Source organism: Balaenoptera borealis, assembly GCF_965194805.1.
Source record: "Balaenoptera borealis genome assembly, chromosome: 7".
NCBI classification, from domain to species: Eukaryota; Metazoa; Chordata; class Mammalia; order Artiodactyla; family Balaenopteridae; genus Balaenoptera; species Balaenoptera borealis.
In genome coordinates, this window is record NC_138864.1 from 87,462,285 (window position 1) to 87,487,602 (window position 25,318).

Genomic DNA, 25,318 nt, shown 5'->3' on the forward strand with positions numbered 1-25,318 from the left:
AGCTTACTATAGGGATAATAGGGCATGATGTGTGAAGCTTACTATCAAATGTTCAGAAAAACAATTTGTGTGTGTGTGTGTATGCGTTGACTACTCAGTATGAATGCAAATGATAAATGGGGCAAAAAGTTAACAATTGGTGAATCTGGGTAGAGAGTATACAGAGTTTCTTTGTACAGTTCTTGCAACTTTTCTATAAGCTGGGAATTATTCCAAATAGAAGATTTTTAAAGGTTGGTGTTTGGCATGCACAAAATATTAAGGGTAATAGAGCAGACTTCTGAAAGCAGAAGGTTTGATAACGTCAAGCATTTTGAAGGACTGTTACGTGGAAGAAGGATTAAGACTTTGAATTTGGCTAATCTTATTTTGTGTCAGTCTGCTTTGTGTAATATTACAGCACATCCAAGAGCTCATGACTAGAATGAGAGGTAGGAATTCTTTAAGCTTTATGGAGTCTTCTATATCATTCAGAACAGAAAAGTGCGAAGACTGGTGCTTCTAAAGCTTCTTCCGGTAGAGTGAATGAGTGAAAGGGACTGGGTGTAGGAAAATGGGAACTGGTGGCAACTTGAGAGCAATGTCCTCTCTAAAGACTTTCAAGTGCGATTAAAGACAAAACCATAACCCTGCATAGTACTGCTGTGCGTTGTGTCTGGCCTGGGAGTGGCCAGTTATGATCCCCTGATCTTACCTAATCCTCCTCTTTTTTTTTTTTTCAGGTGAGGAAATGGGTACCAAAAGTCACAAAGTGTGTGAGATAATGAAAGGTGTAAATGTGTGCATGTATATCGAAACACATCATATTTAATGAAAGAAATTAACATCCACACATTTGTACTTTTGTACAATTTTGGGTAATATATAATTTTAAGCTGTTTACAAATAACATGTAATGCTTCAAATATTACATAATGTTGATAATACATTTCTAGCAGAAATAAATATATTGCACTTAAAAAGAACTTCATTAGATGTTACTTTATAGTATTAGGCTTATAACTTCTTTTTTCATAAAACATTTCCCATGCCCTTCCCACCACCCCCAGCACACACACTTCATTACAGTGACTGTTCTCACGCAATTCGTTAAGCAAATGAACACAGCAAACAATAGAACTGTGATAGAGTCTACTAAAGAGGCTAGATCCAATTTTATCCTTTAGGAAATAGAAGACCTTCTTTTAGGTTTCTGAAACTAAGAAAAACAACAACTAAATACAGTATTTTAATGTACCAGAAGTAAAATACAACAAGTTGTATTTTTTGTCCAGATGTACTATTTCACCAAAATGTTTTTATTTTCTTATTATCAGGGGAGGAGATTGGAATTACCTAAGGGAGAGACAGAGAAATAAGGGCCAGAGAATACTTATGGATTATTTGTCTATCAGATATTTATAAATGAACCTTTGCGTATTTAGGCATGCTGAAGAAAGCTAAGTACTGGAATATTTTATTACTGGCATGGAATAGTAGTGAAGAAAGAATGTTATGATTTTCTAAAATTTTAAGAGTTTTTAACCTTCCCTTTGCTTGTTTACATAAAATCCTTACATTCTGAAATAATATAAAAATTTATAAAATCCATCCTCCACCCAAGCCTAGCTCTCTAAAGGAGCCAGCTGAAAATTTTTTCTGTCTAGTCTAAATTTATAGTATAATATTGTTTTGTTTGTAGTAATTATCAATTCCATACACATTTAATAATGAAAACAGTTTTCCTTACTTGGTCAATGGAAGATTGAGTAAAAATACTGTTTTTCTTGCCATATTTTATCCTGCACATTACATAACTGACTTTTTGAACTTTAGTTACTGAGTCATGGCTTGAGTTTGACTGTGTTTTTAATGAGGTGGTAAAATCACTCCATTTACCTTATTTGAAGCTCATTTTTCTCTGTATAATTCAACTTAAGTATAAGCAGGACAGCCTGAAAAGCTAATGTGAAATTCAGAATTGGGATAAATATCCTACTATCTCTATGAAAAATTCATAGGCAGTATGGGATGAAGATGCTTTGCTTCTAAGAATACTTATTCTTGGGCTTTTAGAGGGTTTCCTTTTTATCCCCCAGGGTGGGGCATTGTGGCTGGAGAAGTGCAATTACAGAGATGCAGATAAGGGTGGAGAGAGGAGGTTTTGGAATATCCCACAAAGTCAATGTGACTCTTACACAGGGTGTTTACTAGATGATGCATCATAATCAGGAAGTGTCTTAATATCTCCTACTCTGTGCCCACCTACTAGAAATGGTGGTAGACCTTTAAGACAACATACCATTGTTATAAACTCAAAAGGACCAGTAATGTAATATAAATTCATTAATGTAGACCTTGTTACCTAATAATCTGTGATATGTTGGACACAAACTGGATATGTTTATCCTTTATACTGCCAAGGGTGGACAGAGGAGGGGGGAAGATTTACTAAGTAAAAGAAATAAATGAGCTTACTCAGAATTATTGATAAACGTTTTAAAAACATATCACATATGTAGAATCTACTAAGTTATGAATTAATTCTTTTGGGTTAGATAAAGCCATTCTGGCAGGGCCGCTTTTAAGCAGCACTATACGTTAGCCAAGCTTTTTAATACTGTAATATACCTGGGGGGGGGACCCTGAATTTATTCCAAATATACCATAGCTCATGCTCTTTATTATTCAGTTGGCTTTGTCCCTAATTATCTAGTTCTTGCAATTGATTTTGGTAAAATAGACTTTAGAGTTTTAAATGTTAAATACCCAAGGAGTTAAGTAATAATCAACAAGCAGAAGAGCTCAGAAGAACCCTGGTGGGGTCATATATCTACCCCTGGTTTCCATGACTAGAGTGACTGATCAGGTTAAGCTCCATTTCACCTGTGTTTCTTCTTTCTTGTTCAAATAATACCAGATACTTAAAAAGTGTATCCAAGAATTTCAGGTGTGATTTTCCAAGAGCATGCTTTGGTGTCTTAGTCTTTGCTCTTCTCTAAGTGTGCTATTTTTATTCTTATATTGATTAATTACAAAATAAATTTATGAATTCAGGACGTACTAGCATAAAACCATATTTAACAAAAATATATAAACCTACTTTGAGACACACCAATTGGGAAAAATGTCAAAATAGTATTAAAATGATCCTTTCATGCTCGTTGAAAAGAAAATTCAGATATGGATTTGCTTTAGTAGACCAGTCATTTATTAGGGTATTAAGTAGTATCATGTAAAATAGTATTTACTTTTGTTATTCCTGCTTTAAGTAGCAGTACTCTGTATTAAAAGCACTGACAACAGGCCAACTATTAAACATTAAATCCCTATCCTAAGCTCTGTGGATATTTACTTTAAACATTATGTGTAACTACTTTTTTAAAGAAACGCACATCTGTGCTGTGTTTGAAAACAAACTACCTGTGGATACTATAGCATAACATGCAAGAAGTTAGAAATAAGCCTACAGTGTCTGCCATAGGACTTTGAGATGTTTGGTTAACATATGCAGAAGCTGGTGCTTCTCCATAACCAAACCTTGGAATACAGTGGAGAAAGTCAATTGCAAGTTCCAACAATAGCATCACTTAGACAGGCTGTGCCAATTATACACCTTGTTTCATAGGCTGGAAATGCCCAAGAAAGTCATTTGATATGGAAAAGCCTAACATTAAAACAACCAAATAAAATCCTACTTGAGTTTGATGTGATAAGTATATTACATTTGACTTCCAAATACACGTCTACTCTCAGCAGCAAGATTTCCTATCTCTTTGAACAGATTCAATACTTTTGTAGTCAGAACGAAGTAGAATGAGTATTACATTAAAAACTAAGAATATTCGGGAGCTTTGTGAAGAAGACAGGTTAAATTCTATAGCTAGAATGCATTATATCTAAAATTGAAGGACTACAAACTTCATTAAACCTCTGTTATTAGGGAAAAGAACTGTTGCAAAATGCCAAATGTACTACCCTGATTGTAAATGCTTAGATATATATGGCTCAAAAATAATACAGATGTTATATATAACTACAATATAGTTAATTACTATTATAAATATTAAAAGAAGGCTTAAGAAGATAGCAAGAGTTGAAAATAAAGTGGATAAATCCTTTAGATTTACTTATAAGCATTTCCAATGTTTCAGTCAGGGTGTCACTGAGTTAACATGCAATTTCATATTATGGACCTAGAAAAATGGTAGAATTACTGAATGTAATACAGTGAGAAAAAAGGGCCAATCAGATAGATGGACACATACCTATTCATGACCAAAGGTTAAGTGGTGGCTATATGGGCATTTAGAATGGTCATTCATAAATCCTTGTCAATCAGTGGCAGCAGCTAATCAAACAACGAAGCAGATTTACTGAAAATGAGAATTTGGCCTGGTGCATTTTAACATCCATAAGGTCTCCCAAAGCTGAAGTAAAAATGAAGGGAGCTTTGGTATCCACGGCAGAAAAATTCCTTTTAGAATAGGGCAACCATCTGTTTATTGTAGTGAAAGAAAGTCTCATGCGTCAAGGTGTAGAGACTTTAAAGTGTCCCTCAGTGAATAAATCAGCAGTGTATTTAGAATGCAGCCCAGGAAAATAAAACCTCAGTTTTATTTGTATATGGAAGATTTTTCCTACATAAATGGCAAGTAATTGCAAGAAAGAGATTTAGAAAGAAAGAAAAGACTGTGAAAAAGAACTTGTCAGGTACTGGCCCTTCAATATTACAGAAAGAACTTTGTGAAGTCATTACCACCTATTCATCCACAAAATAGGATGCATTAGCATTATCTCAGCTCCTTCCCCAGCAAACTAACACAAAGGAAAACTAAACATGCTTAAGCTACAGCACTACAAATACTTCTCTATTGGCTCTCATTTCTATAGGGAGAAATGGACTTCAGTTAGTCATTATGCATTATGGTATGTTATATAGTATTGCCTCTTTGAAGATTCTTTTAACCTGTGGAAAGTAGAAAGAAAACCTATACATGTTGACTTTATACATTACTGCAATGACACAGCATTTTTAACCACTAGGAATAATGCATCTTAAGATTCATCTGCCTTGTATTATTAAACTTTCTTGGTACATTGATATCCAATAGTGGCGGGACTTAGGCTGGCTAAGAACTTTACACTGATTCTCTCTCAAAGCCAAAAGCTGTCCCCCACTACAGATGAATCCTGGTCCATGGTGCTTTCCCTCAGTGGTAGGTTTTATTGTGAGTCCAGCTCTCCTCTTTAATAGGTCCCATGTCTCCTGGAGAGCCCCGGCTCCAACACCCCACATCCCACCCACCCAACCCTGTCTTATATTTCCATACCCATTTATTTGCACATTCTGGATCTGGATTCTCCTGTTTTTAGAAGAGTCATACAAATGGCGTCATCACAGCAGAGGAATGGCGCAGTCCTTGGATAGCAGCATAGGGCCCCTGCTGAAAGTAGTGATGATACCGGGGCATGTGGAATGAGGGGAATGTCGGGCCACTTCCCTGCATGGAGCTGGCAATGGCCGATGGGGTTAGAGGCATCCCAAGTCGGCTATATGGTGGCAGAGAGCCCTGTATAGGGTGAGGAATGGGTGTCGCTATGGATGCTGTGCTGGTGCCAAGAGCAGTCAGGGACTGTGGGTGCTGAAATCCAGGAAAACTGGATGAAGATGATACCCAGGAACTGAGAGACAAATTATCAGATGTTGTAAAGGCTGATCCTGAAAGGAAAAAAAAAATCTCATTAGACTGGAAACTCTACTTCAGTGTGCAAATCAAGAATTACATTATCTGAACAAATACTGTATGCTAACACATATATATGGAATCTTAAAAAAAAAAAAAAGGTTCTGAAGAACCTAGGGGCAGGACAGGAATAAAGATGCAGACATAGAGAATGGACTTGAGGACACAGGGAGGGGGAAGGGTAAACTGGGACAAAGTGAGAGAGTGGCGTGAACATATATACACTACCAAATGTAAAATAGATAGCTAGTGGGAAGCAGCTGCATAGCACAGGGAGATCAGCTTGGTGCTTTGTGACCCCCTAGAGGGGTGGGATAGGGAGGTTGGGAGGGAGACGCAAGAGGGAGGAGATATGCGGATATATGTATATGTAAAGCTGATTCACTTTGTTATACAGCAGAAACTAACACACCATTGTAAAGCAATTATACTCCAATAAAGATGTTAAAAAAAAAAGAATTACATTATCTGCCAAGGGTCAATTTTATTTTTAAAAATATGTAATAGATCTATAATTTAAAAGAGAGACAGGTTAAATCATGAGGCATATCTAGCTTTCCACACAAAAAGATATCATTTATACCATATATGGAAAAGAGAATTTACTGACTTAACTCAATAGATGGCCTGCATACTCCCTGAGAGTGGCCAAAACACTAGCACCCTGCCTGAAGGTAATGACCTGATTCCCTTTAAAGGACTTCCAAATAGCTGATATCTGTCTTAACCTCTGTAGCATCCCTATAAGTAAGGCTGGACAGACAAGCCTCAACGAAGCTACCTGGTTTCCAAAGCCACTATGAAAACCCACAAGACTGTTTTTTTTCTTTTTTTTTTCTTTAGCTTCTGTAACTCTTTTCTTTTGGAAATGATGAGAACATTTACTATGTTGATTACATTTAAGACAGATACACAAAATCCAAACACATTTTAATATGCCAGTTCTACTCAGCATAGCTGAGTCATGTGGAAACAATAAGCACTGTCAAAAATAAAGCATAAATACTTAGAAATTACTCTAAAAAGAAATGCATGATACTTATTTGAAGTTTTTCACACGACTCTATTGAAATAGAGATGTAAGGAAAGATTTTAATAATTGGAGACACATGCCATATTCTTGGATGAAAAATAAAAATTTTTTAAAAGTCATTTATTCCCAAATTAATTTACGGGTTGAGTGTAAAGCCAATGAAATGCCAATGTTTTTTCCCTCTTCAACTCGATTCTCAAAATTATCAGGACAAATAATGACAGAATTTTAAATTTTTTAAAATTATAACAAGGATAGATTTTCCCTACCAGATACAAAAATATGTTATCATGTTATAAAAACAAAATAATGCATTTATGAAAATAGCATAGTACTGAGCAAGATGAGAAGCCACATCAATAGAAAAGAACAAATTGTCACAATATAAGATAAAATATATATGTATATTGTATTTATCATATATTTAGTATATAATAATATACTAAGTAATAATGGTAATATACATCATTACAAACTATCAGGAATGACAGCTTAGTGTCCATAATTTTTTATTAGATATTTGACAAGTTGCAAGAGTAAGTTTTTCTTATATCACAGTATCCAGAAGTTGAAACAAAAGTTGACACTGAATTTTCCAGTTGTATAATTACTAGTAGCTCATCTGGATTTACCTATAAGAGATGTCATATGTTCTGACTGTTTATGCTATTCTATATCATGAACATAAAAATATGACAGAGGACTCTCCCCATGTGAACATCCCTGTGCCTGGGCACCCCCCTCTGGTTTCTTTTCTCTGGCCTCCCAGATGCAGAGGGCTCCTCTTTGAACATCTGCAGCAGAGGAACTTTTTAGTACTCCGCTATTCTCACCACCTGGGGCACCACCTCTACACAGTGTGTTCACTAGGAGAATCTTCTTTTTAAAAGTGTTTTCCATTCTAGTCATTGATCCTAATAAGATATTCCTGATATAAGTAAAATAGATATATTCCCTGATTTTCAGATTGTAAAACTGAGGTTGAGGAAGACTAAGGGGCCACCCCCAAAGTCCAATAGCTCTTTGGTAGTAGATCACAGACAAATAACTCCTGGGCCCTGACTCAGAGGCTCAATGTCCTTTTACTGGAAAACAAACTACAGGAAAGCTTTAGGCAGCATCATCACTTAAGATGCAAAGGCAAAATAATGATCAGCCTCAGGCTGTCCCTTCCTGAAGAGGCTTCTGAAATACTTTGGGGCAGTCTCTCCCCTGAGGGCTAGAAGTCCCATCACCTCCCTGCCCGGCAGTTGCATAGCCCAGAAGCGGTCTTACCTCGATTCTGTGTCGTCTGAACCTCATCACCCAGCACATCCTCTTCTCCTCCGTAGGTACGGATGGGTGAGCGGGCATAGGAATGTTTCTGAATCAGGCTCTCCACACTTTCCCTAGATTAGAGAGTGACACATCCTGAGTAAACTAAAAAGTTAAGTACTCAGAGAAGGAGAGGAGTCTTAAAGATGATTTACCAGTCAGTAAAACCATTTTCTCAGCCAAAAGACCACGACTTCAGTAAGGAATCCGCCTTCCGATGCAGGGGACGCAGTTTCTATCCCTGGTCAGGGAACTAAGATCCCACGTTCCGCAGGGCAACTAAGCCCATATGCCACTACTACTGAGCTCACTCACGTGTCTCAACTAGAGAGCCCGCGTGCCACAAACTACAGAGCCCATGCGCTCTGGAGCCTGTGTGCCACAACTAGAGAAGAGAAAACCCACAGGCCACACGTTTCTAGTGTTCTAGAAAACTAGAGAGAAGCCCGAGCACCACAACGAAGAGCCTGCACATCGCAACTAAGACCCGCCGCAGCCCAATAAATAAATAAATAAAATATATTTTAAAAAAATGCCACCACTTCAGGGAAAGATAACTTTCAAAACATGCATGTTTATTTCATTGTAGATGCCTCAGAAACATGACCTCAGGCATATAAATACAAGAAACCTAACTGGACAGGATAAGGACAATTCCCTGAAATTCTACAAAATTAGGGTCAAAGGTGAACAAGGAGCTATAAAACCTGACCATAGGAATATGGAGTTTAATGATGTGAAAAAATGACTGGTGAATTTACTACAAGGAGCTGCAATCCTGTGACTTCATCAGCTAATGAACACAAAACACTCACCTGATACGAACTGCACTGATTGAGTTCATCTGATGAAATACTGGCCCAAAGTTCAGAATATCATTAGTCATAAAAAAGACTCTATGTTCACTAATAAACCTAGTAAGTGCATAGAGTATATGACAATATGGGTAGTATGGATAGTGGCCACTTTGAGATTCTTGTTGCTTTAAGACTGAAAATTATGGAAAACCTATGAAGGACACATAAAGGGCCACTAGGGAATTTAAGCCCCCAAATAAATTGGTGCATTGTCTTTGTAGATGGTCTTTCTCTTGCAATATAGTCTAAAAACTAAAGAGTGTTGTTAACTTTCAGAACAAAAATTATTTTGGTATTTGCCAGTTCAACCTGCTGCCATTAAGCGAGAAAAACACCAGATAAGAGGTTTTTTTTTAAATTAATTAATTATTTTGGCTGCATTGGGTCTTCGTTGCTGTGCACAGGCTTTCTCTAGTTGCGGTGAACAGTGGCTACTCTTCATTGTGGTACATGGGCTTCTCATTGCGGTGGCTTCTCTTGTTGTGGAGCACGGGCTGTAGGCACGCAGGCTTCAGTAGTTGTGGCATGCGGGCTTCAGTAGTTGCGGAACATGGGCTCAGTAGTTGTGGCTCACCGGCTCTAGAGCGCAGGCTCAGTAGCTGTGGCGCACAGGCTTAGTTGCTCCACGGCATGTGGGATCTTCCCAGACCAGGGCTTGAACCCGTGTCCCCTGCATTGGCAGGTGGATTCTTAACCACTGTGCCACCTGGGAAGCCCCCAGCTAGAGTTTAGCCAAATGATTTCTTTGCCAAAAATGGAAGTTGGTAACAGGTTAGCTTATATAGTATACATCTCCAAGAATAGCTGTGGCCTAAAGACCAACATCAAATTAACCACCAAAGGACAAGAAAAGGATTTTTAAAAAGTGTGTTGAATAAAGGACAAACCGAACACCAAATTTCATCTTGAGGGGATAAGGAAAGCAAATAAAATGTCATAATAACTTTTCAAAATGTAATACTTGTCAACATTTCACAGAGATATACAGACTTTACCTGTGAAAAAATACTAATAGTGAATTTGGTGTTCTAGAAAGCTTGTATACTCACACAGATTAAAGCATTGTGTCATATTATATAGCATGCAAGTGAAGACTTAAAGGTATGCCTAAAAGAAAAATTAATTCTAACAACTACTCAAGTTATATCTTTACTCCCAAAAGGTTTTAAAATAAGCATACAGTACCACCTCATGCAGCCAAAATCACTGGGATCAGGCAAAATCCAGATCCAGTGGATTAACATGTAGGTGTTTAAAAAAATGAGGCCATTCCATATTTATTGATATGGAATGATCACCAAGACATATTAAGTGAAAAAAGTTAAGTACAGAACAGTGTATAAAGTTTGCTACCATTTGTGAATTTAAAACAAGAAATATGTATGTTTGTATATGCACAATATTTCCAGAATGTTCCAGTTCCCAGAACAGGAAGTGGCCTAGAATAGGTTTTCTCTATAGTGTGGAACTAGGGGCCTACTGGAGCAATGATTCCCAAATTTGTCCCAAATACACTTGAGTTACCTAAAGCTCTTAAAAAAACAACAACTATATTGAGGTAAAATTAATGTACAGTAAGTGGCATATATTTAAATTGTACAATTTGATCGATTTGGGTTTATGTGACCAGTGACACCACCACCACAAGTTAGATAATAAATGTATGTAACACCTCCAAAAGTTTCCTCATGCCCATCATGCTCCCTGGTCTCCACCCCAACATACTTTTCCAAGGAAAACACTAGTATGATTTCTGTTCCTACCCATTAGTTTGTGTCTTCTAAAATTTTTTAAAGATGAAATCGTGCCTTATGTGTATCTTTTTATCTGGCTAAATTACTTTGAGATTCACATATCAATAGTTCATTCTTTCTTATTCTGAGTAGCATTCTATTGTATGGACGTACTATAGTCTATCTGTTTATCTGCTGATGGACATTTGCATTGTTTCTAGTTTTTAACTGTTACACATGCCGCTGCTGCATATATTAATGAATATTTTTAAATATACATATGATTTCCATTCTTTTGGGAAAATGCCTAGGAGTGGAATGGCTGGATTGTATGGTCGGTATATGTGTAATTTTTTAAGAAACTGCCAACCTATTTTCCAAAGCAGTTGTATCATTTATTTTAGTATTCCCACTCAGCAGTGTATGAGAGTTCCATTCCTCCACATTCTCACCAACACTTGGTGTGATCAGTCTTTTTAATTTTAGCTATTCTAATACACATGTACTGGTATGTCATCATAGTTTTAATTTGCGTTTCCGTAATGACTAAGATGTTGCACATCTTTTTATGTGCTTATTTGCTTCTATATATTAACTTTGGTAAAACTGTTCAAATATTTTGTTCATTTTAAAAATTAGGTTGTTTCCTTATTATTGAGTTTTGAGATTTCTTTATATATTCGGGATGCTTGTCCTTATAGGATGTATGACTTGCAAATATTTTCTCCCAGGCTGTGGCTTGTCTTTTCATCTTTAACAGTGTCTTTTAAACAGCAGAAGTTTTTAATTTTTATGAAGTCCAATTTATTGTTTGCAATTTTATGGATGCTTTTGCTATACTATCCCAGAATCTTTGCCTAAACCAAGACCATAAAAGTTTCTCTTAATTTTCTTTTCTAGAAGTTCTTATAGTTTTAGGTTTCACATAATGATATATAATTTGCCTTGAGTTGATTTTGTATAAGCATGAGGTATGGATGGATGTTCATTTTTTGCTTATTGATAGCCAACTATTCCAGCACTATTAGTTGAAAAGATGAGCCCGTCTACCACTGAATTACCACTGCTTCTTTGTCAAAAAAAATCTTCTTCCTCTTTTTGCCTTCTTTTAGGTTATATTTTATAATTCCATTTCATCTCCTTTGTTGGGTTTATTATTTATAACTTTTGGTTTTTTAGTGGTTGATTTAGTGTTCACAGTAAATATCTTTAACACATCACAATCTGCTGGGCAAGTGATAGTTACCACTTTAAGTATAAGACTCACAATAATATTACTTTTATTTCTCTCTTCTAACCTTTGTACCATTCTTGTCAAACATTTTACTTTTACAGAAACCCCACACTACACTGTTATTTTTTTGTCTAAACAGTTAATTATATTTTAAAAGATTTGAATAATATGAAAAAGATTGATCTACTTATTCTTGTAGTTACCATTCCCACTGTCCTTCATTCCTTTGAGTAGATCTAGGTTGACATCTGATATAATTCTCCTTCTACCTGAAGGACTTCCTTTAACATATCTGTAGTGCAATTTTGTGTGTCTGAAAGTCTTCATTTTGCTTTTTTTTTTTTTTTTAACATTTTTGCTGGGTATAAATTTCTAGGTGAGCAGACTTTTTTCTTTCTGTACTTTTAGAAATGTTGCTCCACTGTCTCCTCATTTACTTTGTTTCTGACTTAGAAACCTGCTGTCATCCTTATCTTATGTACTATGTCTTTAATTCCCTGGTTGCTTTCAATATTTTCTACACTGGTTTGGAGCAATTTGATTATGATGTGCCTTGGTGTTATTTCTTTATTTTATTTTATTTTATTTTATTTTTTTTAAATTTTATTTATTTATGGCTGTGTTGGGTCTTCATTGCTGTGCGAGGGCTTTCTCCAGTTGCGGCGAGTGGGCGCCACTCTTCATCGCGGTGCGTGGGCCTCTCAGTATCGCGGCCTCTCTTGTTGCGGAGCACAGGCTCCAGACGCGCAGGCTCAGTAATTGTGGCTCATGGGCCTAGTCGCTCCTCGGCATGTGGGATCTTCCCAGACCAGGGCTCGAACCCGTGTCCCCTGCATTAGCAGGCAGATTCTCAACCACTGCGCCACCAGGGAAGCCCTGTGTTATTTCTTAATGCTTCTTGAGCTTGGGTTTGTTGGCCCTCTTTGGATTGTGTGTGTTTAGTTGTCATTAAATTTGGAAAATTTTTGAACATTATTTCTTCAAATATAATTCTTCCTTCATCTCCCCATCCACCTTTTAGGGGCTCCAATTCTCCAGTTACACATATATTAGACTGTTTAAAGTTTCCCCACAACTCACTGATACTCTTCATTTTTAAAAATTTCTCTTTGCTCTGTTTTATTTTGGATAGTTTCTATTGCTGTGTCTTAAAGTTCTCTAATATTTCATCTGCAACATCTAATCTGCCATTAGTCCCATCCAGTGTATCTTTCATTTTATACATTATAGTTTTCATCTTTAGAATTTTGACAACAAGGTCCTAATGTATAGCACAGGGAACTAGATTCAATATCCTGTGATTAAACCATAATAGAATTTTGATTTGGATCACTTGGGCCTCTTCCATGTCTCTACTTAATTTTTGGCTATTTGGAATACAGTTATAATAACTGTTTCAATGTCCTTGTCTGCTAATTGTAATATTTGTGTCAGTTCTGGGTTATTTTCAATTGGTTAATTTATGGGTTATATTTTTCTACTTCTTTGCATTTCTGGTAATTTTTAATTGGATGTCAGACGTGAATTTTATCTTGGTGGTTGCTGGATATTTCTGTATTCTTATAAATATTCTTGAGCTTTGTTCTAGGATATAGTTAAGTTATTTGGAAATAAGTGATCGTTTGGGGTCTTGCTTTCAAGATATGTTAGGTAGAACTGGAATACTGTTTAGTCTAGGACTAATTTTTTTCTCACTATTAAAGCAAAACCCTTCTGAGTATTCTATCAAATGCCCTGCAAATTGCAAGATTTTCCAGTCCATCTAGTTAGAACAGGCATTATTTTTATCCCTGTATGGACACTAGGTACTGTTTCCGCCAATCTTTTCAGGTGCTCCCCTCCCCCCAACCTCTGGTAGTTTCCTCACACATGTGCTAGTCAGCTCCCAGCTGAACACTCAAGAGGGACCCCCTGTAGGACTTTGGTATTCTCTTCTCCTGTGGTGTGTCCTGTGGATTCTCACTGTTTGCTCTCATTGAACTCTCAGCTCTGACTGCTCAACTCAGGGAGTCTGCCAGGCTCAGCCTGTATTCTCCCTCCCTGTGCCATGGCCTAGATACTCTCTCAGACTCTAAGCTGGGTCCATCATAGGGCTCACCTCATTTGTTTCCCATCTTTCAGGGATTACTGTCTTTTGTTGCCTTGTGTCCAGTATCATTTAAAAAAGCATTGTTTCATATATTTTGTGTGTTTCTTAGTTATTTAAGGCAAGAGGTTATATTTGGTCCTTGTTGCTTTACCTTTACCTGAAGCAAAGTCTGTCCTGAGGCTCTTCTAAAAATTCCAAAACCAGGTCATACCCACAGATCAAGTAAATAAGAATCTATGGGGTGGGACACAGGCTTCAGTAATTGGTAAATCTCCCCAGGTGGTTCTAGTGGAGGAGAAGGTGTGTGATGGATACTTTTCTCCATATATGCCTCTGTACCATTTGAACTTTGGACATGTTTATTCAAAATTAATTACAAATCATAAACTATCATAAGAAATGGTAGGGCTTCCCTGGTGGCACAGTGGTTGAGAATCTGCCTGCCAATGCAGGCGACACGGGTTCGAGCCCTGGTCTGGGAAGATCCCACATGCCGCGGAGCAACTAGGCCCGTGAGCCACAATTACTGAGCCTGCGCGTCTGGAGCCTGTGCTCCACAACAAGAGAGGCCGCGATACTGAGAGGCCCGCGCACCGCGATGAAGAGTGGCCCCCACTTGCCGCAACTAGAGAAAGCCCTCGCACAGAAACGAAGACCGAACACAGCCATAAATAAATAAATAAATAAATAAATAAATAAAATTAAAAAAAAGAAATGGTAACGTACCAATGGACAAAAAGAGAAGAACTGCTGGTCTAACGCTGATACTTGGGGAACTTATAATGAATTGATAAAACTCATTATCATGCTGATTTTTATATCAATATAGTAAATGCATTGGAGGCAATGTGGTATATGGGAAATTTCATGTGCTTTAAAGTCACTCATCAAATGGATGAATGGATAGATGAGTTTATGGACCACCTAAAACCATTTTCACATTCTAGTTTTGTTACTTCGTTAATCTCTCTTCATCTATAAATTGGGAAGTCATTCATTCATCCCCCCAAAAATTATTTAGCACCTTTTATGAACAAGGCACTATTCTAGGAATTATGGAGACAGCAGTAAGCAAAATATAAAAATCCCTGCCTAATGGGGGAGAGGGCTGGGGGAGAGGGAGAAAGATGATAAGAAAAATATGTAGAAAAATGTGTAGCATATTAGATGATGATGATAGTGCTATGGAAAAATAAAAGTAAAGCAAATAATAGTGATAAGAACTATAACTATGAGAATTAAATGAGATAAGGCATTGGAATTGCTCAAAGTGTCTGGCACATAGGAGGTACTCAGTAAATATTAGTGCCCTATAAAAGTATATCTAAAGCAGGTAAAAATTCTATTCTTTTAGATTATATTTTTTTCCAATTTATTTCACCCATATGAATAATCCTAATTCAGAATAACGTGATCCAAACAGGAGGATTTTTCTCAGTGATTGAATGTAAAAGTCAGCAGAAAACTTGAAAAGTACGTTATTTGCAGTTCTATTATAAAATTATACCTATCATAAAATATAACATTAAGCTTTAATGAGTCCATATCACCTGTTTAAAAGTGTAACCTGTTTTTAAAGATCCCGTGAACTTGTTGAATCCCTTGAGTTGGACTTGTTGACATGAAAATATTTTATCATTTACTAAGAGGCACCAGTAAATGCAGAAATTAACAGAAAGGGTAACTTGGCATGACATGGACCCTAACTAATCAATTTGCCAACTGCCATATATTTTAAGCTTTATATGCCCACACTCTGGTAATGTTGGACCCCTGTAGCCTTAACAGCTGAGTCACTTACTCAAGGACTTAATTCACTGTAATATTAGAGCATGACTGTCTTTTTGGGTAACTTGGGTCATTAAGAAGAGCGTCAATTGAGATGAGTAACCCATAATAAAATGACAACTATAGCATACATTCAAGCTGATGTCCTTTCAGTCTAAGCCATGTGTCATACTGTTAATATTTAAAATGAACTTAGAAAAGAATTAGGTGGTCATTTTCACATGAGGAAAGAACTTGTTTCAGATACCCTAGAAAATATTTTCTCTTTGTAAAGTCATAAAGGAATGACCATCAATGGGCTGAAATTATGGATGGTGTATTTCTAAGGTGTATTCTGTTGCCCATCCTAGGCACGTAGACTGCTCTATCCAAGCATTTAAGTTCAAAAGCAGAGTATAGTATCTGCCTCTCTAAAAATGCCCTTATATAAAATCATTTAAACATTTTTCACATATACACAAGAAAAATTGTTTAAATAACACAATGAATCACTGCCTTGTGAAATATTTTGCTTTTCTATACAAAGTACATTATATTTATTTTGTCCTTGGAAGATCACTGGTATCATTACTTATTCTTGTCTCTAAGAGGGAGAAAAAAGGGATTTATTGAAGTGATTTATTTTTGTCAGGCCTGGAAGGGAACTGAAAGCAATGGCAGTTCTTATATAAAGGATGGCATAATTAAATTATTGCCTTTTAAGTGATTGAAAACAGTGGTGCAAATCAGGGCCGTCTCTTCGAAGATGTTACAAAGAATAGACAGCTCATGTTGTTTACTTTATGTCTAATCCCTGTTTCCAGCAGAATGAAAAGTGCAAAGAATTTATTTAGCCTGGAAGACTACTGTGAGGATTTCTGGAATACTGTGCTCTGAAAAATATGGGATGACTCACCTAATGGGTTAAGTGACTTAGGTATTATAAGCTAGGACAGTACCTTGTAATGCTCAGTTCTGTTATATCCCAAAGCAAGAGACAATAGTTACTTTGGATTTTAATAGATAAGTAAAATGGGTACCATTATTGAAGGTTGGCCTTTCTAATATCTAACACTAAATTATTTTTCTAGGCAAAAAGCATACATCATTAGGTATCTTTAAGAGATCTCTTCTGACTAATGTGTAACCATCAATTCCAAGACTAATATACATGTGAGAGACACAATCATAGCCAGAAGGTGGGCAAGATACAGGGTAGCTGCAATGATTATGTTGATTCTGCAAAAATGTTCAGAACTATTGGAAGTCATCTGAACTATTTGTTCAAACTCTAGATAAGCAAAACCAACATACTCTATCAGTATTGAACTGATTACCCTTCCTCTATCTCTGAAACTAGAGTACAAATTTCTTAATGCTCAAAAAAGCAAAACCCTTTTCCTTCACATTCTCCTTTGCACCATCGCTTTACCCAATATATTCCTCTTTAAATGCACTTACTAGATGGATGGCAATCATGTGTTTGCATGACCACCGTTACCACTACACTGTTGGCCTTTGAACAAGGGAGAGAACAATGCTTACTTTATCTAGGCAGTGGTTCTCAAACTTTAGTGTATTATAGACTGAGTGTTTGTGTCCCCCAAATTCATGTTGAAATCTTAATCCCCAATGTGATGATTTTAGGATGTGGGGCCTTTGGTAGACCGTTAGGTCTTAAGTGTGGAGCCCTCATAAATGGGATTAGTACCCTTATAAGAAGAGAAAGGAGAGCTTGCTGTAGCTTTCTGTTCTTCAGCCATGTGAGGACACAGTGAGAAGATAGCTGTCTATGAACCACAAGCAGGTCCTCACCAAAAACTGAATCTGCCAGCACCTTGATCTTAGACTCGCCAGCTTCCAAAACTGTGAGAAATAAATGTCTGTTGTTTAAGCTACTCACAGTCTATGGCATTTTTGTTATAGCAGCCCAACAGACTAAGTGTTCATCAGAATTACCTGGAGGGCTGGTCAAAACACAGATTTTTGGACCCCACCCTAGAGTTTCTAATTTAGTAAGTCTGAAGTATGGCTCGAGAATATTATTTCCAGCGTGTTTCCAGGTAACGCTGATGCTACTGACATGGAGGCCACACTCGGAGAACCACTGCCCTAGTGTAGTGGTTACTGGAACCTGCTTAGCTCGAATCCTAGCCCTGCCACTTGCCAGTTGTGTGTCTTTGGTCAAATTACTTCACTACTCTTTGCCTCAGTTTTCTCATCTGCAAAATGAGGGATATTAATATGACCTCGCTCTTAGGGTTATTATTAAGATTTAATGAGTTAAATACACATAGAGAGCTTATATTTGTACTTGGCATATAATAAGTGCTCAATAAATGTTTATAGGTAACAAAATTATATCACTGTTATTGAGTATCAAAATCATGTGTTCCTAAAGCTGGTTACATAATCATAATCATTTTAGATGAAATTGAGACTTCCAGTTGCTATAACTTGCTATGCTTCATTTAAACCATCCTACAATATACATGTCAGAGAGAAAATTAAATAAAAAGTAAATATTATTTCGATTTACATTCTAACTTTCTCTCTTTCTATACAGACCTGGTAAAAAGCTGCATTCAGGGAGAAAATGTCAGATCCATTAAAATCAAATCTAATTTACAGGAAACAAAATATTTAAAGTTGTCCTTGCTCATCAGTTTGCTCATGTTTACATCATATCTTACTAGGCCTTTGTAAACAACTCCTTGTCACAAAATTTTTCTAAAGATTTATGCAGATAATGTTATAAATTACTGGAAGACAATATATCAATATTTGTTGCTTCCACAAAGTACTTAATAAATGAAAACTTTAGATAATATAATTGGAGATGTATTATAAATCATTAATTTTAATTTGAGAACAGAAATATATTATGCAATACATTTTGGAAAATCAAAATAATCTTTTTAAAAGCTTTTAGATTTTAGCTTATTTTTATTTATGTGACTTAATCCTACTAATTTTTCTTTTCAATAGTAATACACATTTCTGGTTTTATATCATTATTAGCAACTTAAATAAGTAAACTGTACCACTGTGGAAAAAAAAAACTAGTTTCTTAAGTCTAACTGTTGTGACTAGAACAAAGGTCTCATGCAAAGTACAGATTATTCAGCCTCTAAAAATAAACTTTAGTAAATTGTGAGGCAGGGAACAAATATCCTTTAGACACAGATAGAAAGAAAGAAACAAGCAAGAAAAAAAGGAGGACAAATTGTGACCCTAAGTCAATTGTGAATAACTCTGCTACTCTATCAAACCTGCTGATTTGTTTGACACTGTTTTGTAATATAAATGTTTCCTCTTAGAAGCTGTGAATAAATGAGTAACGTTTTAAATGCAGGAACATAGCTTGCTAGTTAAAAGAATTTTGTGGTAACTACTTATATAATTTGAAAAAAAATAATTTAGTTCTGTTGAAAGTCATCCCTTCCTTTCTGTGGTTGTTGTCACCAGACTATTTTAATTTATTAAATTAATAGATTGTATTTAAAAGCAGACTTTAATCTGGTTGCCAAACAAAATAACTTTCATTTTATGCATACAGTCTTTTATACTAACTCTGTCTTCACTGGAGATGATAAAAAGATGTTTCTTTACTAAGAAGCTGTGCGATCAGATTCCTTATCTGTGTCTGGGCTTTGCTTTCTCCTATAAAATGAGGGTGTGGTAGGGAAATGGTGGGCTGGATTAGATGAGCTCTAAGATCCATTATGGCTCTAACAATTTATGAGTCTATAAATATATAAACAGAATTAAAATTAAAAAGAGCCATTTTGAAAAAGTCCAGTACTAGTTGCAAAGAACCCTGAGTTCTAACCCCAAATCTTCTACTAATTGTGTGATCTGGCAGATCACTCTCTGGGCCCTACTTGCCTCATTGGTATAATGACAGAGAAACTGGTTGGCTCCCCAAATCACTCCAGCCTTAAAATAAATAAAGCAGAGACCATTGTTACTACCTTTTGCCATTTGCTTTCTTTAGTATTTTTACTTTCGAATAGCCTGCCTCTCACATGGTGGCTGCCTTTAACATCCAGGGTTTTTTGTTTGTTTGTTTGTTTTAGCTGACTTCATTGAAATTATGTTTCACTTTTACTTTATTACAGACACTGCATAATCTACTTTGTAAGAGTCTCTATAATACTCAAGTATAGTTGTATTTATGAAAGATTAAGGGAATTAGCAAACTAAGTTATGAGCCATAACCATTTCACTATTCACTAGGCTGAAGTTTAATCCATTTATTTTCTCAGGCAATACAGTGCTCCCCCCCCCATATATATATTCCTCTGCTTTGCATAAATCAGTTATACTGGTTTTCTTCTAAAGATAGAATATAAGAGTGATATGTGAACTTATGTTGTCAGCTATTTGGGTAACAACTATTAGGTTGGACTAATCAGTTCATGACATGCATGACTTCTTCAGGAGCCCTGATTGTCAGAATTTTCTTTTTTCCAAAGCTAGCTAGAATGCTTAGAAGAAAGCCCAGATACCAGCAGGTATCCTAAACAGGGGAAGGTGAAGATGAGGAGGAGAGATGAACTAAGTACACAAAAGTATACTGCAGAAAGTCTTATTCTGGACCACACTTTAAGAAAAAAAGTGACTAATATGTCCAAAATTCAAAGGTAGAGGAGAAGTTTTTAAAGAAATGCCTCTACTATAGGACATCTGGAGAGAGCACTGAGCAGGACATCCATTCAGCTTCCCATTGAGTCCACCAAAATGATGCAAGTGCCAGCTGTCTGGATGGGACCCATGATGTAGAGAAGGAAAATCCATATAATCCTTACATTTCATTTCACCATGAATTTCCTCTTCTCTGCCTCTAAGGTCATCAGCAGAGCTTCTGACAATTTAAAATTTATTCCATTGGCAAGCTCACTAGAAGTTAGTATAGGGAGGGTCTTGGATTGTACTCCAAGGACTCCTCATTCTAAGGAAGCATGAGGTACAAGAGGAACAAATGAATAATGTTTCAGAAGACTGATGCCACCTTCTTTCTGTCCCTTCACATCATCTATGAGTGAAAGAAATAAGAAGGCAACATGTCCAGATAATCCTCTGGGAACTGGGCATCCCCTTCTGCCCTTTGATCAAGGACAATAAGAACAAAAGAAAAAGAACGAAATCTTTTGATCATTCCAGAAAACAGGCTGTCACTTATATGGGAAAGAATATCAGATTGTCATCAGAGTTTGACAGTCATAGTTTATTCCAGGAGACAGTGAAGTAACAACATATCTAAAATATGGCAGGAAAGAAAATGTGATGCAAGGATTGTGTATACCAAGTCAAACTGACTTTCACAAATGAAGGCCACAGACTGTTATGTTCATGCAAAAGACAAGGAATTTTGGTCCCACTATAGCCTTTCTTGAGGAACCAAGTAGAAAATGAACTTCAGACAACCAAAACACTGGAGAGACACTGACATAAGATGCATCAGGGGCATTAAATATATATTTACTTATAGAACTAAGACTAAACTATGGTTATAAGAAAGGATATAGTATGTAATGACTGTTCTCTGACAAGGTAGATGAGAAACAGTTCTCAAAAATGGGGGGGGGGAGAATGGGGAAAGAACATGATAAGTAGAATAAAGTTGTTGATTATATATGTTTATTAACTGGGATTAAAAGGATGTTACTTCAAATCAGATGCTGAAAAAGAAGGAAAGTAGAGGGGAAGAAAAAAAGAAGTTACTAGTTAATTTCAATATTGCTTCTAGGAGGGGACTTAAAGAAAATTAGAAAGAGGGAGAGTAGGATTTCTTAACAGATATTAGTGTAAAGGAAAACAGAACAAGAGTATGAATCTTGCTAGTTACCAAAAAAAAAGTATAAAAAAAAAGGTTGCTAATAAAATAGACCACATAGTAAAAGATTATTTATATAAAATACTTGTATATCTATTTAAATATAACAAAACAATATGACACAACTGAGCCCAAACATATTACTATATACATTACATGTATATTATATACTTACAGATATACATATATGTAATATAATACTAATGTACAGTGTTACATAAAAAACAAGGTGAAAATGTATAGAGTTAAAATTTAAGAAAAAGAAGCATATATAAACATGTATCTGCTTATATTAAAAAACATAATGGAAGGATAAACAATGCTTTTTCTTTTTAATAGTTACCGATAGGACAGGGAAGAAATAGGATGGAGGAGATACAGAATTTTGACCGCCTTTGAATAAGCCATGTTCTGTAGATTTATCTTGAAACCTTGTAAATCATGTATTAAATAACCATATAAGAAAATTATACTTTTTTAAATTCCAAAAAATAAAAAATACAATAAAACAAATGAACCTAAATGTGTATCATTAGGTTGGTGGTATGACCAAAAAACAAAACAAAACAAAACAAAACTTAAAAAAAACACAACACTCTAGTATCAACAGAATCTACACTAAGGACAAAAAGAACCACAAAAAGATTTTTAACTATTTTTAGTTGGCACACTGTTGGAGATATGCTGACATACATATTCTGAGATTGCTATGCTTCTTTCTCTATGCTGTGAGATAAAGCAAAGGAGCAATGACAGAATATTGTCATTCCTGGTGTTACTGAGAACTAGAGGCTCAGCATGAGAGAAAAGAAGTACAGAGAAAAGGTCAGAGAGGTTAAGTAAAAACTTTATCATCCTGAATTGAAATAGAAAGTATTAGTATGAACTCAAGTAGGATTTTACCTCTAAAGTACATGTGAGTGTGCACACACATATCCTTCAAACTGAGGACAGAGACTATCTCTGGGGAGGGGGATTCTGAGAAGTGGAGGCTCACATTTGACTTATTTAAAGTTTGAGTACTGGATTCTTACACATTTTAAATATCACATTTTTCCATTTTAAAATGCAAATTTGGGAAATATTAGTAAAAGTATTTTCTAATTCCTTAACAATAAACTGGATGATGTTTTAGGAGTCTCTCTAACACCAGCTTTCCCAAATGCCTTTTATACTGTTCTCTAAAGGCCCTGCAAGTTTTCTCTGAAAGAGGAAAAAAAATTACAACCTATTTTTCAGTTATTCATTATAGTTGAGGCACAAGATTAGACAATGGATAAAAATAACATAGATAATTGAAATTTACAGAGAATCTTAAAAAGTATGCATCTCTGAAGTTATTACTCTGTCATCCTACTCTGTCATCTTTCTTCTGGCTTAAACTACAGGTGCTAAAATGACCCTAAGGCATGTCTCAAAAACTACCATTGTAAAGAGAGGAAGGATAAGGTGTTGGCAGAGGTCAGATCTCGCCAGCTTTGTCAATTAGCATCACCATATGGGCCTCAAAATGAAATTCTGAGTTTCTTCATTTTAAATACCATCCTAAGGAGGTAAAATTTCTGGGTAGGAGTTTTCCTTGCTGCCAACATTTCCACAGCCCCTTAAAGCGCTAAGCCTCTGATCAGCAAACTTACTCTGTAAAGGCCTGGTAGAAAATAGCTTAAGCTTTGCAGGCCTTAGGATCTCTGTCAGATATACTCAGCTCTGTCACTGTAGCATGAAAGCAGCCACATACAATACATAAATTGAAAAATGTGACTGTCCTGCAATAAAACTTTATAGACAATAAATTTTAATTTTATATTATTTTTGCATGTCACGAAATGTTATTTTTTATAATTTTTTCAACCATTTAAAATGTGAAGACCATTCTTCGCCTGTGGGCTATACCAAACAGGTGGCAGACAGCAGGGTTTGCCAACCCCTGCTCCAAGCTATTTACCTGATTAGAGGTGGGCCCCACTCACCCCACACTGCTCTTCATGAAAACCTTACTGCCTCAGAAACTCCACAAGCCAGCTTAGAGCTATGTTAGAACCAACACTGCTTTCTTTCTAGCACCAGAAGTCATTATGTAAGACCTAGGAATTATCCATAAACTGTGAACCTCTTTAGCAAACCTGCCAAAATGCTTGTTGCTCCATGGCTTGATGCAGATAAAACTATAAATTTCCAGAATAGCAGATTTGCAACTTTGTTTCCTGAAGTTTTCTTCATCTAAACTAATAGTGTTTGAGCTCTGAGCAAGAAGGCCTGATTCCCTCTGGGCTTGTGTCCAAATTTCATGTGTTTGAAAGTTTTGTTCAGTCCCAGGGAGTTTTAAACATATTTTATAGAGACTCTCAGTGTGAAGAGAGAGTGCCAACTGCATAGTCTGACATTTTAGCCACAGGAAAGGAGTGAGGGAAGCATCAAACAGCGTGCGGTTCATCGCTGTACAGGGAGGAAAGCTACTTAGGGGGATGGGGAAGAAACGAAAAGCCCTCTGTCAGAGCTTCACCTAAACCCCACCTTGGAGCAGCAGAGATTAATGATAAAGGCAGATCTTTGAGCAGTTGATGAGAAGCAGATTCTTACACTGCTGGAGGCCATGAGGAAGGGATCCCACAGCAGCACGCTCTCAGCTAGCACACTGTGGTCTTGGTACACTGAAGGGTGTGGGGCTAATGACCACCACCGGCTCTGGAGGAGGGCCATGAGGTTGCTTTGCTGGGCATGGAGAGGGGACAGCTGATTTCCAGCTGCTGAGGCAGACAGGGTAATATAATCAATGCAAAGTTAAAACTCCCTTTTCCAAGGCTATCTCCACCTACCTGCAACAACTTCCTAACCCAAACAGAATAATTTTATTTCCAAATTGGCACACTCACAGTAAGTTTAAATTATTACCCCTTCTTCAGTCTGCACCTGCAAGATTAAACAAAGAGCCACATGATTTTATTCACAATTAATCTCAGCTCCTAACGCTAAACAAACAGACATCCCATTCTATACATGAGCTAGAGAAAGGAAATTGGAATTACAAAACACTCAGCAATTCAAAAGAAGAAAACTAATTTTTAAAAACAGAACAAGTGTTCTCTTTTGAAACAGACTTGTTCCAAGAAACAAATATTTTGTCTCTAATTTGTAGTTTCAAGTTTTTAGTGAGATTTAAGAAGACCCTACACTAATAAAGCAGGGACTAGCAGGCATGAAAAGGAAACAATCTGGAAATGTAAAAGGATACTTGAAAGTGACAAAATAATAATTACCACATTTTAAAAGAACTCAATAAGGACAGCAAACAGCATACCGGATGCTGTAGAAAACAGCATCAACAAATTAGAAGACTCATATAGGAAATTCTTCCAATATCAGAGTAAACAGTTAAAGAAGTAAAAATTATTAAACAAAAGATGAAAGAAATAGGGAATAGATTCAGGAATTGTAACATTTATATAATAGGAATTTTAGTAGGTCTGAATAGAGCAGAACAATTAGAAGCAAAAAGAATGAGGAAGAGGAGGAAAAAAAAACAAGAAGAAAACTTTCCTGAGATGAGTAACGACTTGAGTTTTCAATTGGAAGCGCTCAGTTATATTGTGAATACAAATGAAAAAAATTTACAACTGAACAAATATACTGGTACAATTTCTGAATTTCAAAGGAAACTTTCTAAAAGCATTTTTATCAGATAGGAAAAAAAGGTAATTTTCCAACAAAGGAAAGACAGTGAGTTTA

General features: G+C 36.2%; 1 protein-coding gene across 1 annotated transcript in view; it reads right to left on the reverse strand.

Annotated features, from left to right (window-relative positions):
- The window catches only part of TBX20 (T-box transcription factor 20), a 56,637-nt gene that overhangs the window by 1,223 nt on the left and 30,096 nt on the right, over window positions 1-25,318 (reverse strand). Inside the window, exons 7-8 of the mRNA XM_082399528.1 lie at window positions 8,035-8,147; window positions 8-5,701 (exon numbers count right to left, since the gene is read on the reverse strand). Of these exons, the coding sequence (XP_082255654.1) occupies window positions 5,361-5,701; window positions 8,035-8,147 (454 nt within the window). The 3' untranslated portion in view covers window positions 8-5,360. The remainder of the gene's footprint in view (window positions 1-7; window positions 5,702-8,034; window positions 8,148-25,318) is intronic.